At 39.3% G+C, this 26,464-nt stretch overlaps 2 protein-coding genes across 11 annotated transcripts in view; both read right to left on the minus strand.

Moving 5' to 3' along the window:
- mtmr3 (myotubularin related protein 3) overlaps positions 1 to 20,432 on the minus strand; it is a 38,007-nt gene extending 17,575 nt beyond the window's left edge. For 4 of the 6 annotated variants that reach the window (XM_008417267.2, XM_008417264.2, XM_008417270.2 and 1 more), the window contains exons 1-10: positions 20,231 to 20,432; positions 16,926 to 17,001; positions 14,400 to 14,456; positions 13,021 to 13,110; positions 11,075 to 11,191; positions 8,288 to 8,308; positions 3,998 to 4,080; positions 1,325 to 1,491; positions 1,122 to 1,218; positions 735 to 848 (exon numbers count right to left, since the gene is read on the minus strand). In XM_008417267.2, coding sequence (XP_008415489.1) covers positions 735 to 848; positions 1,122 to 1,218; positions 1,325 to 1,491; positions 3,998 to 4,080; positions 8,288 to 8,308; positions 11,075 to 11,191; positions 13,021 to 13,110; positions 14,400 to 14,402 — 692 coding nt within the window. In that variant the 5' untranslated portion in view covers positions 14,403 to 14,456; positions 16,926 to 17,001; positions 20,231 to 20,432. The remainder of the gene's footprint in view (positions 1 to 734; positions 849 to 1,121; positions 1,219 to 1,324; positions 1,492 to 3,997; positions 4,081 to 8,287; positions 8,309 to 11,074; positions 11,192 to 13,020; positions 13,111 to 14,399; positions 14,457 to 16,925; positions 17,002 to 20,230) is intronic. The other 2 variants (XM_008417268.2, XM_008417266.2) reach the window with 1 other exon arrangement.
- Positions 20,433 to 20,678: 246 nt separating this feature from the next.
- cux2b (cut-like homeobox 2b) overlaps positions 20,679 to 26,464 on the minus strand; it is a 152,530-nt gene continuing 146,744 nt past the window's right edge. For all 5 annotated transcript variants that reach the window (XM_008417261.1, XM_008417255.2, XM_008417256.2 and 2 more), the window contains one exon: positions 20,679 to 26,087. In XM_008417261.1, coding sequence (XP_008415483.1) covers positions 25,277 to 26,087 — 811 coding nt within the window. In that variant the 3' untranslated portion in view covers positions 20,679 to 25,276. The remainder of the gene's footprint in view (positions 26,088 to 26,464) is intronic.

Below are 26,464 nucleotides of genomic sequence, written 5' to 3' on the forward strand. Positions count from 1 at the left end.
AGCCATATTTCACAGTGAATTAACAGGAAAGTCAGTTGTGAGAGGGGGGGGGGACGTTTAACCCTGCACCACCAACACACAGGGGTAAATGGATATCTAACACAAAAAGCTAATCAATAATTATCTATATCGACAAACATGCATTTACAATAAAATGAGCAATAATTTTAATTTGGAAAACAGCTGTTAAAGTGACCCTCCCTTTTAATATAATTGAAAAGCTGCCATTTTGAGAGACACTGCAAACATTTGACACCCAGTATAAAGTAGTTGGTTTGCACCACCTGACACTTTTTCTTGCTCTTCCTGTCTAAGCTTAATGACTAAAATTGATTATGAAGTCTCAGTAACCAAAACTGCATTTCACAACATCATAAATTATTATTTTGGTTGCTTTATTTGTTTATCTTGGATTTTCTAAATGCTTTTCAGTTCCAGTGTTAGATGGTCTAAAGGCACAAGCTGAACACTGGAGCTCTAAAAGGTGATATCAGTGTTTTATGAGCAATAATAAAGTCATCAGGCCATGGGGCAACGATAAGCAGCCATAAAGACTTTATCTTATTCTTAACCACCTAAAGAAGATTTTTATTTCTGTAACCTGTTTGCAGTCTGATATAGAACCAGAAGGATCTCATCAAACAACTCCATCAGCTCTTTCACAAAGACAGTTTCTGTGCAGCAATGAATAAATTAAACAAATACGGTTCGACGGAAGAAATAAACAGACTGACCTGTAAACCACGGCAGGAAACCTTTTCCAGGAACGGAAGGCGGCCACATTTTCCAGCTCCTTGTCAGTGATCCAGGCTGGCACTAGCAGCTGCTGAGGATAGCTGGGGCAAAGCCTGGCAGGATGAAGGGCCACAGAGAACAGAGTTAAACCAGGGAGGTGGGGGGCCCTGGAGGGCCCACGGCTCAATAACAGGCTCTGTCTACAGTCACATAATCCTGTTCTGGCTCCTTATCTACAGAGGGCTGCAGCACCAGCAGGATATAATAACACAAATCCACAGAAATGCGTTGTTGGTCAGAGAAAGGAAAAAGACAGGATTGTCTTGCGGACATCATCACAGCAGCAGAATCCTGAATGAGAGCCTGTATTTTTTATTTTTTTTTACCTGAACTTGCTGTTGATGTCCGATATCCTCCAGGCATTCTGAGTGTCGAAGCCCATCCTCTCCACCTCATTCTTGAACCACGAGGTCACATGTTCTCCTGCAAAAACAAAACGAGAAAAAAACTCAGTGATGTCCGATAAGCGGCGGGCTGAAGGAAACCTTCCTGTGAGGTTTGGGAAGAGACGCAGAACATGGCAGCGCACCTGGTCTGCACAGCTCGCCGTGCTGCTCCTTCTCCCCGGCGTACACCTCCATGCACCAGGCGTGGAAGGCGAAGGAGAACAGGTCCTCCAGGCGGGACGGCGGTCGGACGACAGAGTTTAAACGCTTCAGCCACTCCTGGCACTGCTCGAAGGTGGAGAACTGACACCTGGGAGTTCAACGGGACACCAGGGTGATTCCATGACGGGGCTACTTCACGACTCAAATTTAAGATTACGAATGAATTTTAAGACTTGTTTTATGACAGAAAGGCGCAAAAGAAAATTTTATATCTTATAATTTAGAAGTGACAAGCTTTATTGCACAGAACACAGGGGGTTGGCAACAGAAGTGAGTCAGTGGTAAAGACGAACCTCGTCCAGCCAACTGGCAAGAAATTCACACTTACCAACAATAAATGCAAAAACTCTAGCTAGCTAGTTAGAGGTAGCCTCAACCGCTAACTGCCTCAAGTCACAGAACAGAAAGATGTCTGTGTGCAATTTAAACAACAGAAAAATCTATCAAAATGTGCTTTGTAGTTTAACTCCTTGATGTTGCCGCTGCTCTATCAACCCTTTAATGATGTTTTTATCAGAGTTGCGCTGAGGACGTCAACAGATGTGCAGTTCCAACAGGTGTTTGCTAATTGCGGATGGCTAGTCTTAAGGAGCTGAGTGGGGGAGTTGGATAGAGGCGCTCTGTGAGCAGGAGACTCAGAAACTGCAGATAAAAGGAGGAGCTCTGTCCTCCAAGGCGGGGCTAGGTCCACCTAGGCATTTTGCCGAGATGAATAGTTGCCATGGAGGTTGAAAAATTTCTCAAACATGCATGAAAGAATCAAAGCAACACTCCAGGTATGTTTTTGATGAGCGAATAACATTATAACATGATGTAAAGCCAAAAAAAAAAAGTTGATTTTACATAATACTGCTCCTTTAAGACTTTTAACACAGAACATATTTTGCCCATGTTAAATCTTAACCATGTTTCACGTTGTAAAATACTAATAACAATCCTGCTGCAATAAAGCTGGAAGGGGTAGAAGAGGTGGGGGTATTAAAGAGAGAATGCGGCCACACAACCTAGACAGACTGCCAAGGGAAAAACATTTAACTGCCTCCCACGAACAATTGAGGAACAGGGAATATAAAGAAGGGATACTATTTTTTTTTCTGACCATTAATTGGGTTTCAGTTCAGAAAGCTCATAAATCCAGGCTGAAGGCACTGGACTCCAACATGGAATTTGCTGGCAAAATTAAAGGAACAAAATGGACCACGAACCAAACCCTGCAGGTCTGCATGCTGGAGGTAATCACCGTTTCTGACATATTAAAGTTTCCGGATTTTTGCCCTATTCACATGTTGGACACGGCCAAATTTTTATTTGTTTTTTCAAATCCACTCTGTTTCCCATTAAATGTGTACTCATCTGTAAGAAAGTCAAAGGGTTTTGTAGCTCTCCGCAGTATAGATTTACTGCACAACCACCGATCCTGACTTTCTGTTGTCTTTATGAAAACAAAGCCAGCGGGACATCTTTAATTTCTTTGACGTTTGTTCAAAGATCAATCCAACTTACAGTGAATCACCTTGTACAGCGGAATGTGAGCCATCTCCTTCACATTTCACTTTCATTTTCACCGGTATACAACTTTTACGTAACTGTTATCTAAAATAACTGTTTCGGGGGGAAATAACTTGAAATTTAAAGACACCTGATTGAATTCTATAAAATATCTGGTCATTTATTGATTTTTTTAAAAAACAGGGGGGGGGGGACAAACCAGAGTGACGTCTTTAGTTCCATACAAACACGGTCCTTATCGTTACTATCAGCTGAAAACAAACAGCTGGCGTCTGAGAAACAAACGCCAGTCAACTGTAGGATCAAGCTAACCTTACAGTGCGTTTTTTTTTTTTTTTACTTTTCCAATCTTTATAAAAGGCTCCAGATTAAAATCCTCTTGTCTCATTTGGGAACAATTTTTCAACCTAAACAAAATAAACCAGTAACTAACAGATGTACAGCGCTCCTATACATTTTTCAGATCAAAATTGCACTGTTTTTTGACTAAAACGTTCACGGTTGAGAACGATTTAAGCTTAAAAAGAAAATAATCACTATGGATTTACAGAAGATACTCCTACAGTAGTCTGGTTTTAATATGTGGAACTTGCAATAACAGGAAGTGGTGGGCAGATGGACTGATAGATAAACTCTTATCGTCCAACAACATTGACTATAGAGCTGCAGAACATGATCAGTGGCGCTTTAAGGAAGGAATTCATGAGTTTTATATCACTGCAGCAGACGAACCAATTAGTTTCAAAGACAACTGCAGGGGAAAGTCCTATATTCACATTTATGGATTCTTTATAAATCAATGAATATCTGATCCTCTCAAACACAAAAGAAACATAATAATGCATTAGGATCATTGCATTTTAACTGGATGACTAACTGCAATTATGCAGGAGAAACATATTTAGTTGGATTCTGATATCTGAACTTCAATGAGGAAAGTTATGATCTGGTACATCATGTCGATATTCATTTCTTTATATTCAAAGGTGCTAAAAGAACAGATAGAATTTCTGTCTCTGAAAAACAAAAATAAGAGAATGTCTCCTTTATGTACATTCAACAGCAAAGCATGAGTTGAGTTTTACCTGACGACCTTGCAGTCCTTACAGGTGACATGAAGCTGAAACATGTCCCGACACTCCACACACTCAATCAGCTGGAGGGGGACCTGTGAAGCCACAGACAGGAGGGGGAGTGCATTTCCTTTAAACCGAGGGGTTCATTTTCACACTACTTAAAGCTTTGACTTTTTTTTGTGTCACATTACAACCACAGACTTAAACAAGTAGCATGTGTTAGAAAAGTGAAAGCAATAATGGGACATGGTTGTCAAACTTCCTTACTGATAAAAGACTGAAAACTATGACATGCATTTGTATTCAGCCCCCATTAATACATCCAGCCTTCACCAACTCAAATTTAAGACTTTTTAAGACCAGTATTAAAGAAACGTAAGACTTGTATCACAACATAAATATACAATAGAAAATTATATAAACAAATGGTACCACTTGTGAGATTATAGATATTGTCAAGAAGACATTTATTACTTCCTCTGAATCCCCCCCACCCCCACTTGTCATAATAGTTACATCTGTGGCTCTTTATTCTCTTATGGTACCATGCTGTACTCCTTTTCCCTTTTCCTGTTCTCATTATTCTCTGCTGCATATCCCTTTCATGGTAATGATTGATTAAATTAAATTCTTAAACAGGTCAGACTGGTGCTTAGCCACCGTGTTTAAAACACAAAACCACTTACTTCTGAGTTCCAATTACTGAATTCAGATCAACGTTGATAGCGGAGGTGGCGGTGGCTAAAGCTTGCCCATGTGTGAGCTTTAGCCACGCACATGGGATAATAAATGAAATTTCTAGGGTCAGCTTGTGGCTCTTGCCAAGCAACTTTGTGCTTCTCTATATATGACTATAGGTGTGCCGATCGATCGGCCACCGATCAAAATCGGCCGATTTCCGTGAAAAAGTGTATGATCGGTGATCGCCGATCACGGTCTTTTGTTGCCAATCACACAAACCGATCACCTGTATCTCATTTCTCAGCCTGCCTGTGCAGCTGGTCTCTTCTTTCCTTCACACTGCGCAAACGCGCAGCAACAAATCCTAAGCGGTGTCTGTGGAACTGTAACGCACTGAGTGAATGGGGAAGTTTGCGTGTTGCAGCGGAAAATTGAAGCACGTAGGGTGAAGCACGTCAAAATGCATCTACAAGACGAATCTAATATGGCATAAAAACAATGCCATACTTGACGGAGTTTGGCTACATCGAGGCTCACTGCAGTAAAAAAAGACATGGAGCGATCAGATAGAAGGTAAAGCAGCGCGCAGCTACAAACACTCACCCGGATTATTAGCATGACGGTCAGAAAGCTAAACAAACAACCCGCAAAATAATATAAGTCTTCGAGCTGCGATGTAAGACGCTGGTTCTGCTCTCGCTGTTGAACCGCTGCTACGCCGAAGCGACGGAGCGCCGCTTCGGCTTCACCTCGTAGTGACTCTCACACCGAACCTTTGCTTAAAGCTGCAGCATCTAACTTAAAATAATACATTTTACATACTTATTAAAACTTTCGCTGTCCTAACATGAGACAGATAATCTCTGAAAAAATAATCGATCTCCTCCTTGTTCTTCATAATTACTCCGCTCAGTCAGAAACAGCCAATCAGAACTAGCAGTAATCAGCTAGCCGCCATGCTATCAGGAAGKTTTCATTCAGTAACTCAGGATTGTTTATTGTAATGGAACCTGTATTTGCCTTTGAATGTTAAGTTTTATACTTTCATTTTTTGGCAATGTTGAGAGGTTTTATTTTGACTCTTTACATTATTTGGCCTCTTCAGAGTCTTCATATGTTTTCAGTCCGTTAAAGATAGTATTACCGATAGCAGTACAATTTGCACAATGCCTGTTTAGTTTTTTTCTTGGAAAAAGTTATTAAAAACAAGTTTTTGTCTAAATTACGGTGAATTCATGGTTTCTTTTTCCACATAATGTAACCGGTAGTGCTTTTGATTAAAAAAATTAAAATTATGTGATCGGTATCGGTGATCGGCCCTCATGGGTGATCGGAATCGGCAGGAAAAAACCTGATCGGCACATCTCTACATATGACTTTCTACAGCTACAGCTCTACAGCTTTAACCCCTGTAGTGTCAAGCTTCCCTCCACCCCACAGATTGCAGCATTATATATTGGACAGTCAAAAGCTACCAAGGGTATGTCAGCAGCTAGTTACTGGATTGTGCCGCTGCTTTGAGTCACAAAATGCAATAAAGATATCTGGATGCAACTCAAATTTTTTTGTGTGAAAGAAAATCCCACAAGAAAAAAATAAAAACTCCCACGTATAATATACAAGATTAAATAGTCCTAACAAAATTTAAGAACTGTAATTAAAATATTTGAGACCAACTTACTCTTTTGATTAGTTTAAGACATTTTAAGGCCTTAATTTTAGATACATAAGGATGTGCTGACGCCCTGTTAACACTCAAAATAAAATGACGTGATACCAATTGTACAGGTGGCAGAAAGGTAAGCATCACTTAACGTCATAAGCAGATATGTAAGAGACATAAACCGATGACATGAACACCTTTGAACAAATTTGACTTTTTGGCCAGAACTTTAATAGATTGAGTTAGATCAAAGCATGTTCATGTGTTTAAATGGCCCAGTCCAAGTGCAGGCTTAAATCAAACCAAAAATCTGTGTCATGACTTGAAAATAGAGATGTTCATCTGATCAGGTAACGTTTAAACCATTTTGCAAAGTATATCCAAAATGTGCACATTCCTGTCTCTGTGTGAAACATATTTTAAAAAGTCATGCACGGCATCACCACAAAAGGTGGTTCCACAAAGTATTTGCTAAGAAGTGTGAGTCGGGTTAGGGCGTGGGTGGGTATGCGAATCTAAATGCACCTCACACTTTTCAATTAAAATCCTTGTAAAATATAGCTTGTGGTTGTAAAGTGACAAAACGTGGAAAAAAAAAGGTTGAAGAGTTTGCTATGAATCTGCTCTTATGGAGGAGATGAAATGTGAGACTTTAGATACACAACACCCAATTGGATCACCAGCAAAGAGTATTTAAGACGTGTACCAATCATGCTCATGCAGTCAGTGCAGGCCGTGCGGCGACAGCAGACTGAAAATCCCTTTAGCAAATTAGTCAGGATCACTACAGTAAACGTTCAGAGCCAAGAATTAACCACCCGCAGGGTGACGTTCACTTCAAATGAGCATGAAGGGCCATGCAGACAATTATCAGGTTACACAAACCACTCTGTCACACTGCAGTTGTTAACAGCATAACACACCACAGATCCCTAAATATATTAAATCCTCTGAGGTGTGTGTGTGGCAGAACACAAAAAAATTATACACACGTAGACCTGTCACAATATCAAAGTTTGCTGGATGATAAATTGTCCCAGACATTATTCCAATTATGTCATTTATGTCATTATGTCATTTTGAGACAATTTTCAACTAATAATAATAATCCTAATGGATCTTTTATCTAGTTTACAAGAACAAAGATAAAAATAAATAATAATTTCTGAAGAATATTTAGCACTGGAACTTGAAAACAGTTAAAAGATTCAAAATAAGCAAACAAAACAACAATAATTATAAAGCATCTGAAACCAATACTGCATTTCAAAAATTATCATTCAGCTTTGACAGGGAAAACAGGCAAAAGTGGCAGGCAGTGCAAACTCTCTCAAACTCGTTATAGAATCTCTTTAACCACTGTTGTCTAAATGAAAATGATCGCACTCGTTTTTATTTATCGTGCGATTAATTCATTTATTACGACTGGCTTACACACGTAAAGAGCTTGCTAATAAGTCCTCCTTGACACTGGTTTCAGTCGTCACATCAGTTATAGGCAAATATAGTTCAAAGTACAAAACTGTCACAAGCACATAAGCCCAGATAAGACAGGAAAAGAGCAGGAAGGCAGTTCTGCTACTTTATACTGAGCTTTGTTAATGAGTTAGGAGCTTTTCATTGTGGTGTGGCTGGCTTTTAGAAAAGGTGAGGCTGAAGCTTATGTTCTGACAGTCATGCATGACTGCCAGTCAGCCAATGTACAACTCGGCTCTCATTACAAGAACACAAAGGCAGGTACAGTTTTGTTGATGGACAGTCTTCATCTTTTGTATGGACATCCAATCTTTTTTTTTTTGTATCTAGTTTACAGGAGCTACTTGAAACTAACATCTGGTGTCAAGCAATAAAGCCTCCAGTCCCTGAGGCACCATCTAGTTAGCGGGCAAGCACACGGTCAGCTCTACGGTTAAAATTCAACCACTCCACTCCATGCAGTTCTGCAGGATACTTACTGAAACCTCACAACAACAACTCTAAACCCCCACCACAAAAACAGAAAATAAAAACAAAGAGAACAGTCATGTAAGAGGGGAATGTCCATTTGTTAGCACTTTTAGCATGAGCGCAGGGCTGCCATTACTGCATATTCTGGATGTTTCCACATCCTGCTGTCACTGTTTAATTCCTGTGCTGCGATCTGCATCTCTAATCTGGCAGTCATTGAAATTCTTCGACTGCTTTTCAGCCGCTCAACTCGTTCACCTTGCTCCAGAACTTCCCGCTGCTGTTTTCTGGGCCCTTACAGTGCTGTCATGTAACACAGACTCAACCCAACGTGTGTGAGGAGAACTCTGGCCGGTAAACAGAAGGTCATTAAAACTCAGACTCACCCCCAGTAACACGTGAAGGATGGACAGGCAGCAACGGGAAACACAAAGACTCCTTCATGCAGCATAATCATCAAAATAGTTCATAATGAAGAAAATGTGGCTAACAGTCACATCTCTATTTTGTGCTCACATAATGCGTTTCAATTATTACCAACTTTATAACTCTGGCTTTTTTAAGAATGTCATGTTTAATCCTTTTTAGCCGATTTCATATTTCAATAAAACAATTTATTGTTTAAGTGCCCACCTACAGATAGGCGGCCCTTCCAGCAAATGGAGCTGATGCAGATTAACACTTTATACGTTTATCTGATGAGATCTTTAAATGGAAAATGTTCAGTACAACTCAAAGTATTTTTTTCTTTTACTACACGTTTTTTACTTTGATTTTTGACTTAAACTTGGCAAAAGCAGCAAGAACTTAAGAAGAAAGTTCACATTTTTGTTGCTGAGATTAGACTAAAAAACATTTTCTAAACCAATAAAGTAGGAAATATTTGGCCATAAAAAGTTAGAAACCTGAACACCTTTTTTTTATTATGAAAAACCTCTGAGACTCACAAACTATTCTTTTCTACTTTGCTTCAGAAAATTATTGCATATTTAAATAAAAAAATAAAAGATTTTCACTTAGCATTTTTCATTAGACAAACATAAATTTGGACACTGCTGTTCTAAAAGGAGCCCAACATGTCTCAGCCCTGCTGTTATTTAATAGACACATCAACACATATGTCCTTAACTGATACAAAATGATTATAGTAAACCCTTCAAATTCCAATGGGGCCTATTGAAATTCATTAAGCATCACTTACTCAAGTAATATTGTGTAGTATAACATTTTGTACAGTAAGCAGAAGCCATTAAAACAGTTAAACAAGCAGGGCATTGACCCAGGCATTCCTCTGTGTGGCTGTGGAGTTCAGCACTAAGCCCATTCATAACCACCACACAGTAAAAACACAAAACAGTAGAGAACAAAAAAGCTAGAGGGAAATATTTGGAATTAATTTGGTTGTTAAAGAAGAATGGAATTGGCTAAAATTAGCATTGTATCAGGATTAGCATTGTCTAAACAATGGAATGGAAGTGCCCCAATTATTTAAAATWAAAAAAAAACTCACATTTTTGATAAAACGTTTTGTGCTAGGATGATGTGGTTTTTTTGGCCACATCAAAATACATGCATTTCACAAAACTTTAATTATCTATTTTTTAGCTTCCCATCATAATGAACTGTAAATTCCATGATTTATGCCAGAGGTTCCCAAACTGTGGGGCGCGCCCCCTAGGGGGGGTGCCATGCCATTGCAGGGGGGCGCGGGAAGCCGTCTGGATGAAAAAAACAAACAAAAAAAAACATGAACGCTGTATGCGCTGGGTTTTTACCTTAGAATGGCCAACTCTCCGTTATTCCTATGTCACTTTGATACAGTAGGGGCTTCCACACTTCCCAGATCCGTCTCCTCTGTCACTTTTATCAGCAGTTAAAACTGTTTAATCCATTGTTAACATGTCGTAACCTGTTTTTCCGAGCCACCTTTAAATGCAACATGAGCGTTACAACACTCGCGCTGGGTTTACACCTGTGCGGCAGTGAAGGAGACCTGCTGCTACTGTGAAGAGCTATGCAGGTTTGTGTTAGARTTATGGCAGCAAACCAGCAAAACGCAAAGAACTTTTCACAGTTTTTCCCCCAAACTAACAGACTGAGTTGAGAAAAGCTGCTGGATGCAGCTTGTTAACAAGTAGTTTGTAGGCTACTGGTGTTGTTGTCTATGTTCAGCTACAATTCATTTTGCCCCCAAAAAAGTTGATTCCCCCCCCACACACTTGTTCGTCTAGAGCCGGGACTGAGTATAACAGGAAGTCTCTAAGAATCCACCCACCACCCTCTTCGCTCACACACATCGTTCAACCAGCTATTTGCAAGATAGGGGGAGTATAGAAATAGTTTGGAAACCACTGGGGGGGACCAGGAGAAAAAGTTTGGGAACCACTGATTTATACTAACATGAAAATGAAGAGATTTCCGATTTAAACTACTTGTGCTGCGTGTAATGAAAACAAACCGGCCTGTCTCCTTTATTGAGTGAAAAGGTTGAGAGAGCCAAATAGAGGGCCTGACTGTTGTGCATCCCCTCTGGAGCAGCTGCAACCATAGCAACAGCAAGTCCAGAGAGGATGGGGGGAGTGGGAAGAAACAGAGGCTGCAGAGGAGCTGTGCGGCGCTGCTGCCGTTGGAGATCGGGTCTGAATGGCCTAGCTTAACAGGTCGGCTCTGTTCATTCACAACACAACGTCACACACTTTCACACAGCCCCCAACACACATAATGCACGTCGAACGATATTCTCTAATCGGATTTACAACTTTAAAGCTCRTTGGAAACTTTTCGGACACACTTACGTTGACAACGGACTCTTTGAACTTTATGTGTAGGCGATAGTTGGACATTGCGATGATAGCGTCCTCTGCTCGCCCGACATACTCTGTGAACTCCCCATGCAGCTCGGGAAAGGGCACCTAGCAACAGCAGGAGAGGGAGAGAGAAAGAAATCTGACATGAACTGCAAAGCCACACAGATCAGATCAGCAAAAATGATAACGCAAAAGAAACCTGGTGACATTTGCAATGTCCCCAAATGTGTTTATAGCAACCATTTAAAACTAAACTTGATGACAATTTTAGCATTTGGCAGGAATTTTAAAATAGAAATATAAAGAAATACTGTATCTGTTCCGTAAAAAAAAAAGGGACTACTTTCAGAAATGAGCTTCCTTTTCAGACGTGTTATATAACAGCAGCTCATCAATTTGTCACAGTCTGTTATTTCCACAAGGCCAACATAAAGTTAGTGCTCCTCTGTTTCACTGAGTAATGGAGGAAATCATGGTGCAAATGCAATCTCCCAAAACTAACATCTCACTTGCTGCCGTATCACTTCTGATCACTTTCCGCTTATTGATTTCAAGCTAAGATCATGATAATCATTCACATGAAGACATTTGAAAAGTATCAGTATGAACCACACTACAATTGCAATAAAATTAGGGAACAGACCTTGATGGTTAATTAATTAATTAAAGTAAACTTAATGCAGGAAAGAGTTTTAGCACAATTATATTTTTTGAATTATTTATTTTTTACGTACTGAAGTTCCGGCTGGAACTTTTGTAGTGAAGCATTTGTGATAAACGCAGATGCACCAGCAACGTCCGCAAACAACAATGGATGAGAAACCCGTTTCTATTGGCCAGGCAGCAAAAAGGGGTTTTTATTGAAAATGTGGCTAATTTCATAAATTGCGATTAATTCATTATAGACCCTGAAATTAACTTGATTAAAAATTTTAAATCGAGTCCCAACATCAAATAACGTATTACTTCTCCAAGTGATGTTTCTATTGCTTCATGAAAGAATCCATTCCACCTGATAGGCCGCTAAAACTCCACTCCAGGTTTTCCTGGTTGCTTACAACAACTCAGGCAGCACAAAGTGAATTTCTAGTGCAGGCTGCTGAAAACTGAAAAACATCAGTCCTATTGACATCTGACAATGCCAAGCTTGTGTCATGAACTAAGACATTTAAGGAAATAAAATGTCATCTGATAAGAAATTGAATAATAAACAATACCTTAAATGCCCACCCCGGAGGCCGACATTAGAAATCAGCAGGTGTTCAACTTGATCAAACCTGACTGGCTAACTTTCAGCTCAAATATTGAATGCTTTCTTGGTGACTAAATTGACCTACCAAATAGTGCCAACAACACTCCTCACTGCAGAAGTTTCTACAAAGTACAAAAAAGTCATCAGTTTCATGTTTTAAGATGTTGAAATTCATCTTGTCACTTATTCGGGCTGACAAAAAGTGACAGAGTGCAAGACTTTCTGAACAGAAAGCAAAAAGCCTCAACTGAATGCAGTCAACTTGATCTTTTTTTTTTTTGGAGACCTTTAGAGCTCTCACACAAAGACTTTAAAATTCAACTTAGTAATAATTTTCTTGATTAAAATATTTGCTATATTTACAGCAACCGCTCGCTGTCGCCTCTGCTTCTAAAATACACAATTAAACGACATGAAGATGTTTTTTTTCTCTCGCACTGCGGCTTGTAAAGGAAAACGGGTTTGAAAATCAACCACAAAAGTAAAAGAGAAACAAAAAAGAAAATGTAGATCCAAAATCCAACCGGTTAACAAATTCTCCTTTTATTGCTTTATTTTGTCCTTAAACTGAGAGTATGCTTTTAATAACTCACTGTGGCAGTTATGTAATTGGCAGAAGTCAACAGTGAGGTTGAACCATTTTACAGCTTAAGATGATCAGCGAGGACACGGCGTGGCTCACCTGCATGTTTTCCTCCTCCAGCACCGGGGACTTCTTGGGGAAGATCTGATTGGCCTGGATGCACTCCAGGCTCTGCTGCCCCTCCTCCTCCTGCACAGACAGCAAACCATGTTTATCTGCAAACTAACTAGCGTCAGCTTTTCAAAACCACAGCTTTCTTTCGCCGTCATATTTCTCTTTAGTTTTAATTTAAATTCGGAACATGTGACAGGAGATGGTTAGCTGAGTATTTCCTTCGCTGTTGCTTATCTCCAGTCCAGCGCACGCGCGCACACACACACACACACACACACACACACACACACACACACACACACAGACAGAGTCTTATTTCAGCTTTCTCTCCCAGCTAGGCCGCAGAAAGCATCGAGGTTGGCTTTTTAGATGATTAGTAAATGGTCAGCATGTCACAACGACCGTCTTCCTCTTTCCACCACAACGTATTACGCAACTGGGATGATTTTAAAACAACAAACCATGATAGATAGAACCAACAAACGCGACAGAACTCCCAAAATTAGAAACTCAGAAAACTTGAATTAAAGAGGCTGTATTTTATGGCACTATTATGTTATTGTTAGTGGTTGCAAAAAGTCCTATATAGATCAAACATGACTTAGAAGAAATTTTACTTCATAATTTAATGCCTTCAAACTGGGCCTCTGTCTCTTTAAAAACTTCTTTCTGAAACTCCGCCTTCAGGGAGTCGTCACAACATGACTCCTCTATTAACCCTAGCTCGGTCCGTCCAGCGTTTTGCAAGCTGAATGGTTGCCATGGGAGATTAAAGAATTTCTCAAACGTGCATGAATGAATCAAAACAACACTGCAGGTATGTTTCTGATGAGGGAATAAACTATAGCGTGATGCAAAGCTCAATTCATGTTTTCATTTCAGAAGGGAATGCAGAATTTAAAGTCTTGGGGAAAAAAAATTATGGTGAAAGGAAAGAGATGAATGATAAACAGCTGTAAAACATCCTGTGTGCTGCTGAGTCAGCATAAGCAGAGAGTTGTTCACCAATTGCCATTGCTGTAGCATGAAGCTAAATCCAGCCAAAAGGACAGCACTTTACTATGCTACTATAATTACAGGGGGGGAAAAAACAACATAAAACAGAAGCAGCTCAAACAGGAAATATACATCCAGTCAGCTGCCCACATCACAAAGCAATGATAAAACATTTGTGCAATGGAAACTGAAAGCTGTCCTCATAAGACCTTTGACACGTTCAGAGCTGACGCAACCGTCTGCCTCCTGATAACCAGAGCTGACTGAAAGCAATAATCAATGGATTGCTCCCATTGTGCAGATTGCTTGCAGGACAAGGGACATGACAATTAGCATTCATCGCAGTAAACAAAGTGAGGATGCTTTACCATGGCCCCGATGAAGGAGTGTGGGTCTCCCAACGAGGAACTCCGGCTCGGTTATGTCTGCTCAACACAGAAACACAGAGAGATACTTAGAAACACTTCACATGGAGGGGTTCTTTAACAGGCAATCATTTTTAATTTGACTTATTCTGAGGTTTTTGGGTGTTTAAATCAGCAACTCTAGCTGCCTCACACGTAAAAGTGTTGCATTTACCCATTAGTCCACCTTCATAATAAGGCCTGTCTGAATTGAAAAAACAAATTCAAATTGGGATAATTTGCTACAGATGTCTCTGTGATTGCTTCATGAGGTGGTTGCTGGTTATTGGTCTCTGGGTGCCGCGGAGGCCAAACTGTTACCGCATTTTCATTTTCCCACACTGACTCCAATCAGAGATCGCCGTTTGCACAACATCCATCATCTCCGTTTAATCTGGCCGTTTTRTTCCAGACGTGTCCAGTAGTGAACATCGGCTTAGAAACACTAAGATAACTGGAGATAGACGTGAGATCGGCCCTGACAGAGGATCAGCAGACTGGAAACTCAAGCATTCGATCCGTTTCCCCCTCGGTGAACACGGCGTACCCGAGCGTTACCAGGTCATGAAAATATTCTTCATTTTGAGAAAGCTGATAGTGTGGACAGAAAGGTAGCTTTTTTTTTTTTTTTTTGTATCAGATGGGAATTTTAAATTAATTTAGAGGCAGAATGAGTGGTAAAGCCATTTAAATTTAGCATAAATCTAGAAGATCAAACAGCAAAGTGGCTCCTTTTTATTCCTTTACAGATTCAGTTTCTGTCTGTCATGGATCTTGCTGATTTGGAAATGTTGCCTCTCCTTTTGAAAATCTTGCAGGTAAAAAATTTTTATAAAATGCTGAAGATGATTTAATGTGTCCAGGTTAAAATAATAGTGAAATCCTGTTTTACAGAAGTAATTCTCTAATACACACAGTGTGACATCACTTCTACTCCAAAAAAATAAAATAAAATCACAAACAAATATTTTCAAATAGTTATTTCTAGTTGGATCATCCTTTTTGTGAGTTGTATGACAGAGGATTAGGGAGAGGGCACAAGAATCGTTTTACATCAATATAGTCATAATGTTAGCAGAATAAAGATACAATTTTACAAGTCTTACAGTTACATGGAAAAAGTTGGTTTAAAGAGATAAAATCTCTTTAAAATGTATTCTTGTAATATGATAACTTTACTCTCATGATTGAAAAATAATGTCTCTCATGTTCCGAAGTCATAGAAGCTGTACAACATGCTTGTAAAACAAGATGGCCGCCCTGGGCGTGCTGACATCACTCTGGAGTACAGAAATTTAAGAAGTGCATTGGTAAAAAAAAAAAGAAAAAAAAGGAGTGTTTTTCAAAAAATGTAATCTTAAAAAAAAAATTTTAATTAGTAAATACATTGTTTTTATTGCCAGGCTACAACTCCAAATATAAATGATTAATCCCATATAAAAACAGAAAGGCTAGATTACGTAATGTTTTGGGTGGTGTCAATCTTTTTTTTATCTTTATTGATTCTCAAAGAAGTATCATTTACATGACTTTAGGCCTCTACATCAAAAAATTAACTTCAATTTGAAATAAGGTGGACAAGTAGACCATTACATTATAACAGTTAAAACAAAAATGCAACCTCACTTCCCTGAGAAAGATTATAATGCAAGGAGTAAAAGAGAGTGTGAAAGAAGAAACAAAAGAAAAAATTAATTTAGAAATGTAAAAAGCAAACCACAAAAAAAAAGGAATACACCAACGAAAACATAGTATTAAATAATTATGAAGTATGTCTATCGTAGGAGAGTGGATTATTGAGGAGATTTCATCTTCATTTTGGTCTCTAAAAATAAAATCAGATCTTTTAAGTTTTACACAGTCTACCCAAATATGCCACCAGTAACAGAATTGTTCAGTCCTGTGATTGAGAGGCTGTTATTTTTTCCATTTTATATGTTAAATGTTATGTCGATCCGGTCGTCTAAAGTTGGTTTGTCTTGTGATGACCATTTTCTTGTAATGTTTTTCTTACTTCCCATTAATAAAATAGTCATCAGATATTTGTTTCTTTTTTAATCTTCTTGAGGAATTATGCCAAAATATGTAAGTTTGATCTCCAAAGGAATGTTCTTGTAAAGCACTATTTATCTCCTTCTTCCAGTAATATTTTATAATTGGGCCGTCCCAGAAAACATGATAATGGTTTGTGTTTTGATTTCTACATTTTCTCCAACATGTAGGAGGATTTCCATCATAGTGGCATTTCTGAGCAGGTGTGATAAAGAATCTTACCAGATTTTTAAATCCAAATTCTTGCCATTGTAGAGATTTATTATACATCTCAATCATGGTTTTTAAAGAGAACTCAATCAGATTAAATTTGTATCAGCAGTTGAAGGTTTTAGGAAAAAAAAGACAAAAAAAAGACAAATCAATAATTAGCATGAAATCTCAGGTCAGTTTGAAGATGACAAACAAAAATGTCAATCATTACAGATTAAAACTTACTGCAGAAGCTTGGCACGGATCAGTCTGCAGTCCTGGTTAATCTGTTCGGAAATTCTAACAAGGAAGACGAGRAAATCTGTGGAAGTAAACAGAAACTGTGAGAAAATGTTTTTTTTTACTTTTTAAATATCCTTATACTTGCACAAACAGAAGGTTTCTTTACAAACTACAGGAGCCTTTTTGATTCTCTGGCAAATATAGATATAGTGATGGTTACAGTGGCATGCATGTGAGCTTTGAGATACCAATTAAACTCAGATGTGGATTGGAGAAAAGAAAAAAAAAAAGCCTGCTGGTCCCCAAGGCACCAAGTCCTCGTCTGGCCAGCTATGAGTCTTGATCACATGAAAACTAAATTTATACAAGACTTGTTTTAAAGCCTTCCTAGGAAAAACCAATCAAACCGACTTCACACATAGTTTATCAACTACACAATAGCAAAGCATGGATGGTTTTAATTTGGTTAGTTTCTGGTGAAGTCTTATTTAAATCAAGACAAAAGCTTCCCACTCGCATGTGGTTCTGGTGACATCACACAAGGCATAGTGCAAGTCCTTTTGTAATCTTTTGTTGCTTCCTCCTCTCCTTCACATTTTGTGCTCTGTAGGCCTGCAGTACTTTGTGCCAGACTTGAACACACTACAAGGATTTCTACAAAAAAAATCAAGCAAAAATAGAACAAATGTAGTCTGTGAAGAAAACCAGAATGGCAAGATTTTATTACAAAAGATCTTAACTGATAACTGTCAAGTTCAGGGATTCCCTCGGTGTATTATAAGCCTGGCAGGCCACCAAGCTTTACTTGCTGCCCCACGGGACTAAGTGTTGTTTGCTTATTTTAAACATGGTTTTTTATACACCAGTGACACGAAAGACAAATTAAGCTAAGTTTGTAGCTGACAAATTGTGGACCAACTGCATCTGCCTGTTGGCCTCACAAGTTATACTGCTCATGCACACCCATTTTTTTTAAACTTTTGACTTTTTTTTTAACACAAAAACAAGGTGCGCTATTGGTGGACTGACCTAGTGCACCCCTACCACCTCTAGTGAAAACGACCAGCTAATATGACAGACATATGGGTAAACTTAAGTATCATATGTAAGAGCCGTTAGAGCCTTAGCGTTACTCCTGTCCCGTGACAAGAGCAGCAGCATCACTCCGCCTCCACTGTTTTAGCTAGTTGAGAAAAGTCCAAACTGACAACACGACACAAATCAAAACAGTACTGACAAATCATGTAACTATTTAAGTTGTTACATGCAGAAACGGTGGCGAGTACACACAGAAACCAATCAGATGAAAAACAATTCAGCAGAACCAAATATTGTGTCTTGTAGATCATTCCACAGAATGCACACAGATAATCTGCTTTTTCTTTTTCCATTTAGTGAAATCATGCAGCAGAAATCCAAACTTGATTAGCCAGCTGTGGACTCATTGTCAGAGTTTTTGTTAAAGGGAAAACATGGACCACTGTTAGCAACGTTGAGCTAATTCAGCTACTGATAGGTTTGTCACAATAACTAGTTTCGCTGGACAATAAATTGTCCCAGAATTTACTGCAATAAATGACAACATTGTTTGTTTTAAATAATTTTCAAGTAATGTAATCATAGTAGAATAATAATGCAAGAACACATTCTAAAAGATCAATAAACTTTATATTCTAGCAAATGTTTAATGTTGGAACCGGAAGACATTTTAAATAAACAAAGTGCATAACCAAAACAGAAAAAAAAGAATTATGAAGTCTTTGTAAACAAACTTGTTCTTAAAAAAGGGGTTTGTTGACAGCAAAGCACCAGACTGAAGACTTCTGTCATTCAGTTTTCGGTAGAAAGCGAGAGAGAAAAGAAAAAAACAATAAATCACGTAAATGGAAATGCTTGAGCTGTAATTTTATCATGCAATTAATTGATTCAGTATTATTGGAGATTAAAATAAACTGACACATGGCATGGAAGACCTAAAAGTTTGCCAAACATAAAGCATTAGCTAAGTAAACTGTATTATTTTATAGCCAGGGTGGCACAAATTATATTCATAAAGAACAAGAACACAAATTCAAACATAATTACAAATGTAATTGCTATATACCGTAATGTTCTTTTACATTGCTAAAATGTGTTTATATAGAAGTAACATTTTAAAAAAAGAGACCAAACATCTTGCTTCTAAACAGGCAACCTGTTAGGGATATTTCAGCAAACCGCCCAACAAATAGCTGAAAAGGTCAGCTCCTACTGCAGAGACTGAAATCTGATCTAAGAGGGTCAGTGAATGGACAGCTCAGGAGCACAACACACCTACTCATAAACATTTAAGATGCCCAGGCAAGGGGAGGGGAAAAAGAGAAACATGGGAGAAAAAAGAAAAAACAGTCGAAATGGTAACAGATGAGCCCCTTAAACAAGGCCTCGTCTCCAAGAAGCAGGCAAATGAGGTCATTACTTCATTGCTTTTACTGCTGGTGCTACCTGATAAAGCCTATCTGACCGAGGCATGGCACGGCTCTGTTTACAGCGGAAGGCTTATGAACAGAGCCCGGCTGGCTTCAGTCAGAATCACACACGGAAGGATAAGCTCCGTTAGAGCCTTAGCGTTACTCCTGTCCCGTGACAAGAGCAGCAGCATCACTCCGCCTCCACGGTTTTAGCTAGTTGAGAAAAGTCCAAACTGACAACCAGGACGGTGGAGTGAACTGACAACCGGCCATTAACGGCTGGACAGCGGCAGAAAAGCTTCGACTGAACAGACTAAATGTAAAAAGAAGAAATGCTAGTGCACCATGGGCTTTGAAATAAGCTACAATAAAACCACAGTCGTTATTGTAATTTTTGAGCTACAAAACATAAATTTGACTACAGAGAAATTATTTATTGACACCCAGGTAGCAGTTAACTCCACTTTTTAATGTCAACGTACTCAATTGGCGACGGAGAAAACTGTTAAATTATGACTGGTCTTCCTTGTCTTTGGGCACGCTAACTAACGTTAACATCAACAGTTAGCGAGCTAGCGTCAGGCAATTTCAGCTAAATAGTGGCGTACACTAGAGCCTAGTCCTGAGAGGTCGTTTAAGGAATACCACTAGCTCCAATGACTTTTCAATGCACTGTTATGTTGCAATGTCCGAGCGCTGGTTATTCCYCAGAACAGCCAGTAAGTTCTCTTGCTAGCCTGTAGCTGCGGGAGCTAGCCGCTCAGTGCGAGTGTTTTTGTTATGAGATGGAGGGCGGACCCCGGGACGGAGGCCTCTGTCAAAACACACCGCGGACGAGACTACAGCCGCTTGACTCACCAGTCAAAGGAGTGTTGAAAAGTCCGCCGCCGAGGATTTATCCGAAGCCAATGGAATAACTGAAGAGCAAAGCAATCTCCAACAAATACGCATTCGTCATATCCAAGCCAAAGCCCCGCTTTCAATACGTCCCCTTCCAGCGCCGAGCCTCCGTCGCCATCGCCGCGAAATCTCCAGCCCGACAACATACGTGCTGGCGACGTTATTACGTGAGAGACAGCAGACGTGAGGGGGCGTGGCTCAGAAACACCACGCGGTACAATAATGTAAACACTGTTATTACTGCCAAATTACCGCAAAAATACTAAGTGGTGGTGAAGCATACAGTTCACGGTCTAGTAAATAAAACAACGTCATGTCTTGAAACACAATTTTATAGAGTTCTATAGGCAAAAAATATCCATCTTTGCATCCTTTTTATGAGAAAATAAATACACAACACAGCAGGTCTTAAACAAAAATGTATTGACCGATGGCTTACATATGCAATTTATTTTCCAAGAAAATTGGCATACCATTGACCATTCTTTAACATTTGATAGGTTGACATGTGAGGCCTTACAGTTCATTTTAAACATTTTTGGAGCCTTCCTTACAGGCAACCTTTAAACAAATTTTCTTTGGGACAAACCCTCAGTGCCAGAGTTGTAGCCACATTTATTTTTTTTAAATATTTCTTCCGATCGTCTACATTTTGCTTGCCAGCTACTTTCTTTTTAGTGACTAATGTCAATTATAAAGTAAAACTATTGAGTTTAAAGTTCATAATTAAAAACTAAGCTAGGCTTTTCTTTCTGAACTCGGTTACAAACAGCCCCACACACAAGAAATTCCTCTGCAAGGAAAAATGCATGAAACATAGGATATGGCACAAAATAACCTTAATTTAAATATTAAGCAAGAATTCTTGAGTTCCTGCTTTCGACATATTTGTAATGATTCTGCAAGTCATATAAATCAGCTGCACCATGCATGGACATTGCTAATGTAAAAAGGACCTTAAGTTCGGATTCACCGTTCCTGTGAAAGAAGAATAACACAAAAAACAGTCTATATCTTCTTGTCATGTGACCAGAATTAATTGCATGCAAAAACAATTGGATGATGTTTACATGAGAAGATCACGGTCAGGGTACATACATTTCTTTTCACGTGACCATGTTAATATGAAAAACAATGACGTTTTCTCCGTAAGAAAATCTAATCAGAGTATATTATGCACAGAATATGGTTGCTGGAAAAGCGGCACAAAAGCTTTTCCGACTCCGAGAGGAAAATAAAACTGTGTCGTTGGAGCAAGTCTGTTGATCTTAGAAAACAAGCAACCCAATAAGCCTCCTTCTGGTGCTTCCAGCCTGCGCTGTACTTTGACACATCTGCGTGATGAATTACAAAAACTGCATCAGTTCCCCAAGCAAACCGCGACTTTATATGGGACAGCTCAAACTCCAGGAACCATACAAGATCCACATCATCATTTATTGACGAGCATAACAGAGTCATTCGCTACACCACRTGTTTATCATGATCACCATCACCGATGAGAGCAACCGTTTCAGTAAAGCTTTAAAAAGCAAGACTACCCTGAGAGAAGGTCTAAAACGTGGGCAAGCTTGCCAGACAAGAACTGGCTTGACAGAGTTTTGTTTATTAAAATCTGTACACTATATCTCAATATATTCAGCACATTTTGTCCCGAGGATGTAGGGTTACTTTTTTTTTTTTTTTTTTATAATTGTGTAATATATAGCTCTACATAATACAATCCGAGTCCTCTGAACTATGTAGACATGTGCAAGTGTTTACTACCAAATCCAACAATACAGTAAAGGCAAGACTTGTGGACGCTAAGGATGACGCTCATACTGTAAAATTTCTCGGAGTTCCCACAATTATTAAAAATCTAAGTGCTGCAAGTAGTTCATACAGGAGGTATTGGATATCTAGGTAAGTGTTTAGAGTATAAAATAGAGGCAAAATACATAAAGAACATCCTGCAAGCATGACAAAGAAACGGCTACAGACACAATACACGAGTGGTCAAAGATAATATGAGGGGGTGCTCTTTAATATACTGTACTTACAGACTGAAGGGTTTTGGGATGATGACAAGCATCATGCTTTCTGATATATCGAGCTTTAGTCGATGCACATCTCATCTCAGCGGTGTTACCGTTGGCCCACGTTGACTAGGTTGTTCAGCTGTTCCATTGAAGTGTCATTTATTCTGACAACTGGGAGAGACCCGTTCAGAGAACGGGAACTCAGTCAGAAGTTGCCCGTTAGGAGCATCTGTACACATACGAAGGAGAAAGTTACCRCGCACCCTGCTTCATGTTGGTTCTCTGTGGAGGGAACGTTCACCTGAGCCACTAAACAGAGGCTCACTTCGACCCTTCGCCATTTTGTACCTTGGTAGTTTTGATCGTTGCATACTCGACTTTTTTTTTTTAACAAAACAAAGTTAGCAATTTGTTAATTTTTGTTAATAACAGTAGATGAATAAATAATATATATTAGCAGGAGCTAGTTTAGTTTCAAAAGGAGGCTACATTTGTCGTATTTCGTAAAGAAATGAACCAAAATGGGAATCGGAAACCCAAATACTTAAAAATTGTTAAAAGTTTTCTGTAAACAATACAAATACTTTTATAAATCTGGCATATTTAGATTCCATTTTCATCTTTTAATTTGAACTTCATGTTTCTTCTACGTGAAACTGGGCCACTCTGGGCCACTCTGAAACGTATTGCGTTTCAGAGTGGCCCAGACTGGAATCCAACAGCGCATGTGTCGAACTTACTTTTATCATTGAGTAGGATATAAATCATTTTTGACATGCCATTTATTTTTTTTATTTTATTTTTTTTCCAAAAAATGTTATCTTCTAACTCTTGAGAGATAGCAATATAACTTCTCGGCATAAAAAAAACCCTCGTTTCAATGAAAGTAAATAAAAATCTAAATCTGCCAGGGGTATGAATAGTTTTAGCTCAAGTGTGAAATTAAATTGAGATTTGAGCATTTTTCTGTTCATCATTCATAAAAACACTTCATACTTCTAGACATTGGCCAGGATGAGATTTTCATTTTATAACCTTAAGCAATAAAATAACATGGTTGAGATATAATAAAACAAATTATGTAAAAGTTTTTATTTGCTCCTTTAGATTCCACGTCACAACTATCTATTTGTGACTTGAAATACGTTTTCTGTAGGTATGAGAACAAAATAGGGGCTTTAACTAGGCCAGCTGACTGGCAGTGTGCAGCAACACCTGGGAGACGGTCAGCCCTGCTTCGTACCGTCAAAGGAAAATTGTTATCACATTGTCTGGCATCTTCTGGGCCAGAAAGAGCTTAAAGCAGCGTTAATATTTAGGATTTTTTAAATATATATAAACCATTCTCAAGTATTTGAAAATTATTACTTTAATTCTGGTTTTTTTTTTTTTTTTTTTTTTACTGCTTAAATCTGCATTGCTGACCGTAGTACAAGACCGTGTAACGCATAGCCTGGAACCAGGTAATCTTCAACAGAAGAGAGGCTTTTAGGTCAAAATAGGAAAGCCGATAAATTTGCATTATGTAATATTAACAATGTAATATTAGATCAATGCATTACCATGTTAATGTTGACAGGCCTAATTGTAATTTTCATTAGTAAAATATATTTATTATAGGGTACCAAAATTGACTCTAGCCAAGAGGCTTGTAAATCCAGCATTGGGCATCTTGGTTTTGAAATCGAAGCTTTTTTTCTTAAACTTCAGTTTACATGGATAATCTAGTTAGCAGTTTGTGCCTATTAACTACAAAGATAAATAAACTTATGCAATGGTTTAAGTAAATGGGTGCAATCCAGAGGTACAAATTAGTGGAGAGGCGAAGTGTCCCGTAGCCGACGCAGAGCGCTCCCACCGAGTCAAACCTGTCGTGGTTCATGTTTACGTTTATGAAATGCATGATCGTAGCGTGATGTGTGTGAACCTAATCTGAGGTAAACCAAGCTCCGTGTGTCTTGGTCCGTTTACGGTCTGAGAGCCAGTGCCTTAGAGGGTCGAAGAGGTAAGTCTGAAAGAAACTGTGTAAACTGAGCTCAGGTGAAGTGAAGCCTTCACTTTCAACCGAAAAGTACAAGGGGCTGAAACTGTAAACCTCAAGTATTCTTTAAAAAAAAAAAAAAAAAAAAAAGAGAGAAAAATAATACACTTATATTCCTTTAACTTTTTTCCTTTTTTGCAGGCTTTTCAACTATTTGTTGCGTAACCTCTTTTTTTTTTGTTCGTTTTCGCTCAAGTATAATCACAGGTGACTAACTACAGAGGATAACAGGGTCAGGTGAGTACCATGCTACATCAGATTTAGAGAAGGCTATTGCAGACAATTCTACAACATGTACAACCACATTTTATACGTGTGAGTTACAAAGATTTCAAAACATATCACCAAGAAACTAAGTACATACAAGGTGTTGTATATTTAGAGTCTTAAAGGACTATCCCCCAGTCAGTAATTGGAATTCACGTTACTTGACTTAAACTGTCCAGTCTGACAGACAAAATTTGAAAAACTGCTATTCAAAAAGTAGCAAATTTGGTCAGTGTCTTTTTTTTTTTTTTTCAAATAGTCATAGTGCTTTTAATGGCTTAAGACAGAGGTCTTTTTTTAATCTCACCCAGTGGCAATCTTCAGAACTTCAGTGTACATTAAATGACACCATAGCTGCAAAAGTCTTCATTTCAAGTCCAATAAGTTAAAACAACAGCTAGCGTTGTCACATACATTTCAAAGTAGTATGCATTATCAAAAGAAAAAAAAACAAAAACAAAAAAAACAAATACATTTTTATAAATTTTTTTTAACTCTTAAATTATTGTAGGAAGTTCAGCTTCGTGTTCTCCTCTGCATTCCTGTTTCCAGTCCAAGACGACACTGCCTCAAGGAGCCAGGCTCCTCCGCTCAGGTCCGGAAGCTTCCATCCAACTTTTCTTCCTCGTTGTGTGCAGCAACAGTCTTTCTGGATGAGACGCAGCAAAGCAGGCCCTAAAACTCCCACTCCAGTGTTTCTTCTCGATTGGCTGCCCTCTCCAGCCTGTGGATGATGTTGTTGAGATTGGCCATTTTCTCATTGCGTCTCTGAGTGCTTCTGTTGAGTTTAGGGCTTTGGAACGGAGGAAGCGGGTTAGCGTCCATGCCGTGGTTGGCGCTTGTCGCCTGGTTGGGCAACGAGGGCGATATGGGCGCGGAGGAAGATGGCACGGGCGAGACGGACATCATGAGGCCAGGTGACGACGCAGCGGACGGCGAGTTCAGCGAGACCTCCAGGCTGCTGCGGCACGGCTCCGACGAAGCCTTGAAGCTGACCGGGTCAACGGGCGACTTCCCGGATTCTTCTCCATCGTACCTGGACTTGTTGGCTCGCTGCGGGCCGTCCGCGGACGCCACGCCAAGGTGGAGTCCCTGAATCTGGTTGCATGCGCCCTCCTCCTGCATCGGGCTCTGGCCGGCCGGGTGGAGCTCGCGGCAGCCTGAGGCGGAGTCTTCGTGCTCGGTTTTCAAAGGGGACAACGGCACGGTGGCGGGAAAACACTGCACTCCGACTTCTTTCTGTGAGCCTTCTCTTCCGTCTATGCTGTCCTCTTCCCTGTAAGTTGCCTCCTGTTTAACGTGAGGCAGTGCGTCAGTAGTGCTAAGAGGAAGGCTGGCGTGGGTTTGTCCTGAGGGCAGCAGCAGTCTCTTGTCCTCGCCATCGGAGTTGGGGCTCCGTGTTACTGAGGGGGAGTAGCTGTTGGGCTCGGCGTCTGTGTCATTATCTGGAAGACCGCCCATCAGCACTTCACGCCTCATCCTGGACCTGCATGTAAACATTTTATTTAGAAAGAGTCTCTAAAAGTACAGACAGAAATATTGAAGTTTGCAGTGCCTTGCAAGAATGTCTGTACTCCCAAAACCAAACAGTTTTTATCAGTATATTGCCAAATTACATCAATGTGAAAAGATGTTCAATTTTGTTAACTTTAAGAAGCACTTATTGAATGAAGCATTTATTGAATGTTGAAATATTTAGTCATATTTCAACAGCTAGGTAGTTTCTCAATACGGTTTACCATAACCGGCCCTTTGAGGACATTCATGATCTTGATACAGTTCAAAATGACTTCCGACAACACTGGTCATATCAAATCCTAATGAAATGCACTGAAGTTTGAGGCTGTTGTCAGACTTAACAAT

Source organism: Poecilia reticulata, linkage group LG9 (genome assembly GCF_000633615.1).
Source record: "Poecilia reticulata strain Guanapo linkage group LG9, Guppy_female_1.0+MT, whole genome shotgun sequence".
NCBI lineage: Eukaryota > Metazoa > Chordata > Actinopteri > Cyprinodontiformes > Poeciliidae > Poecilia > Poecilia reticulata.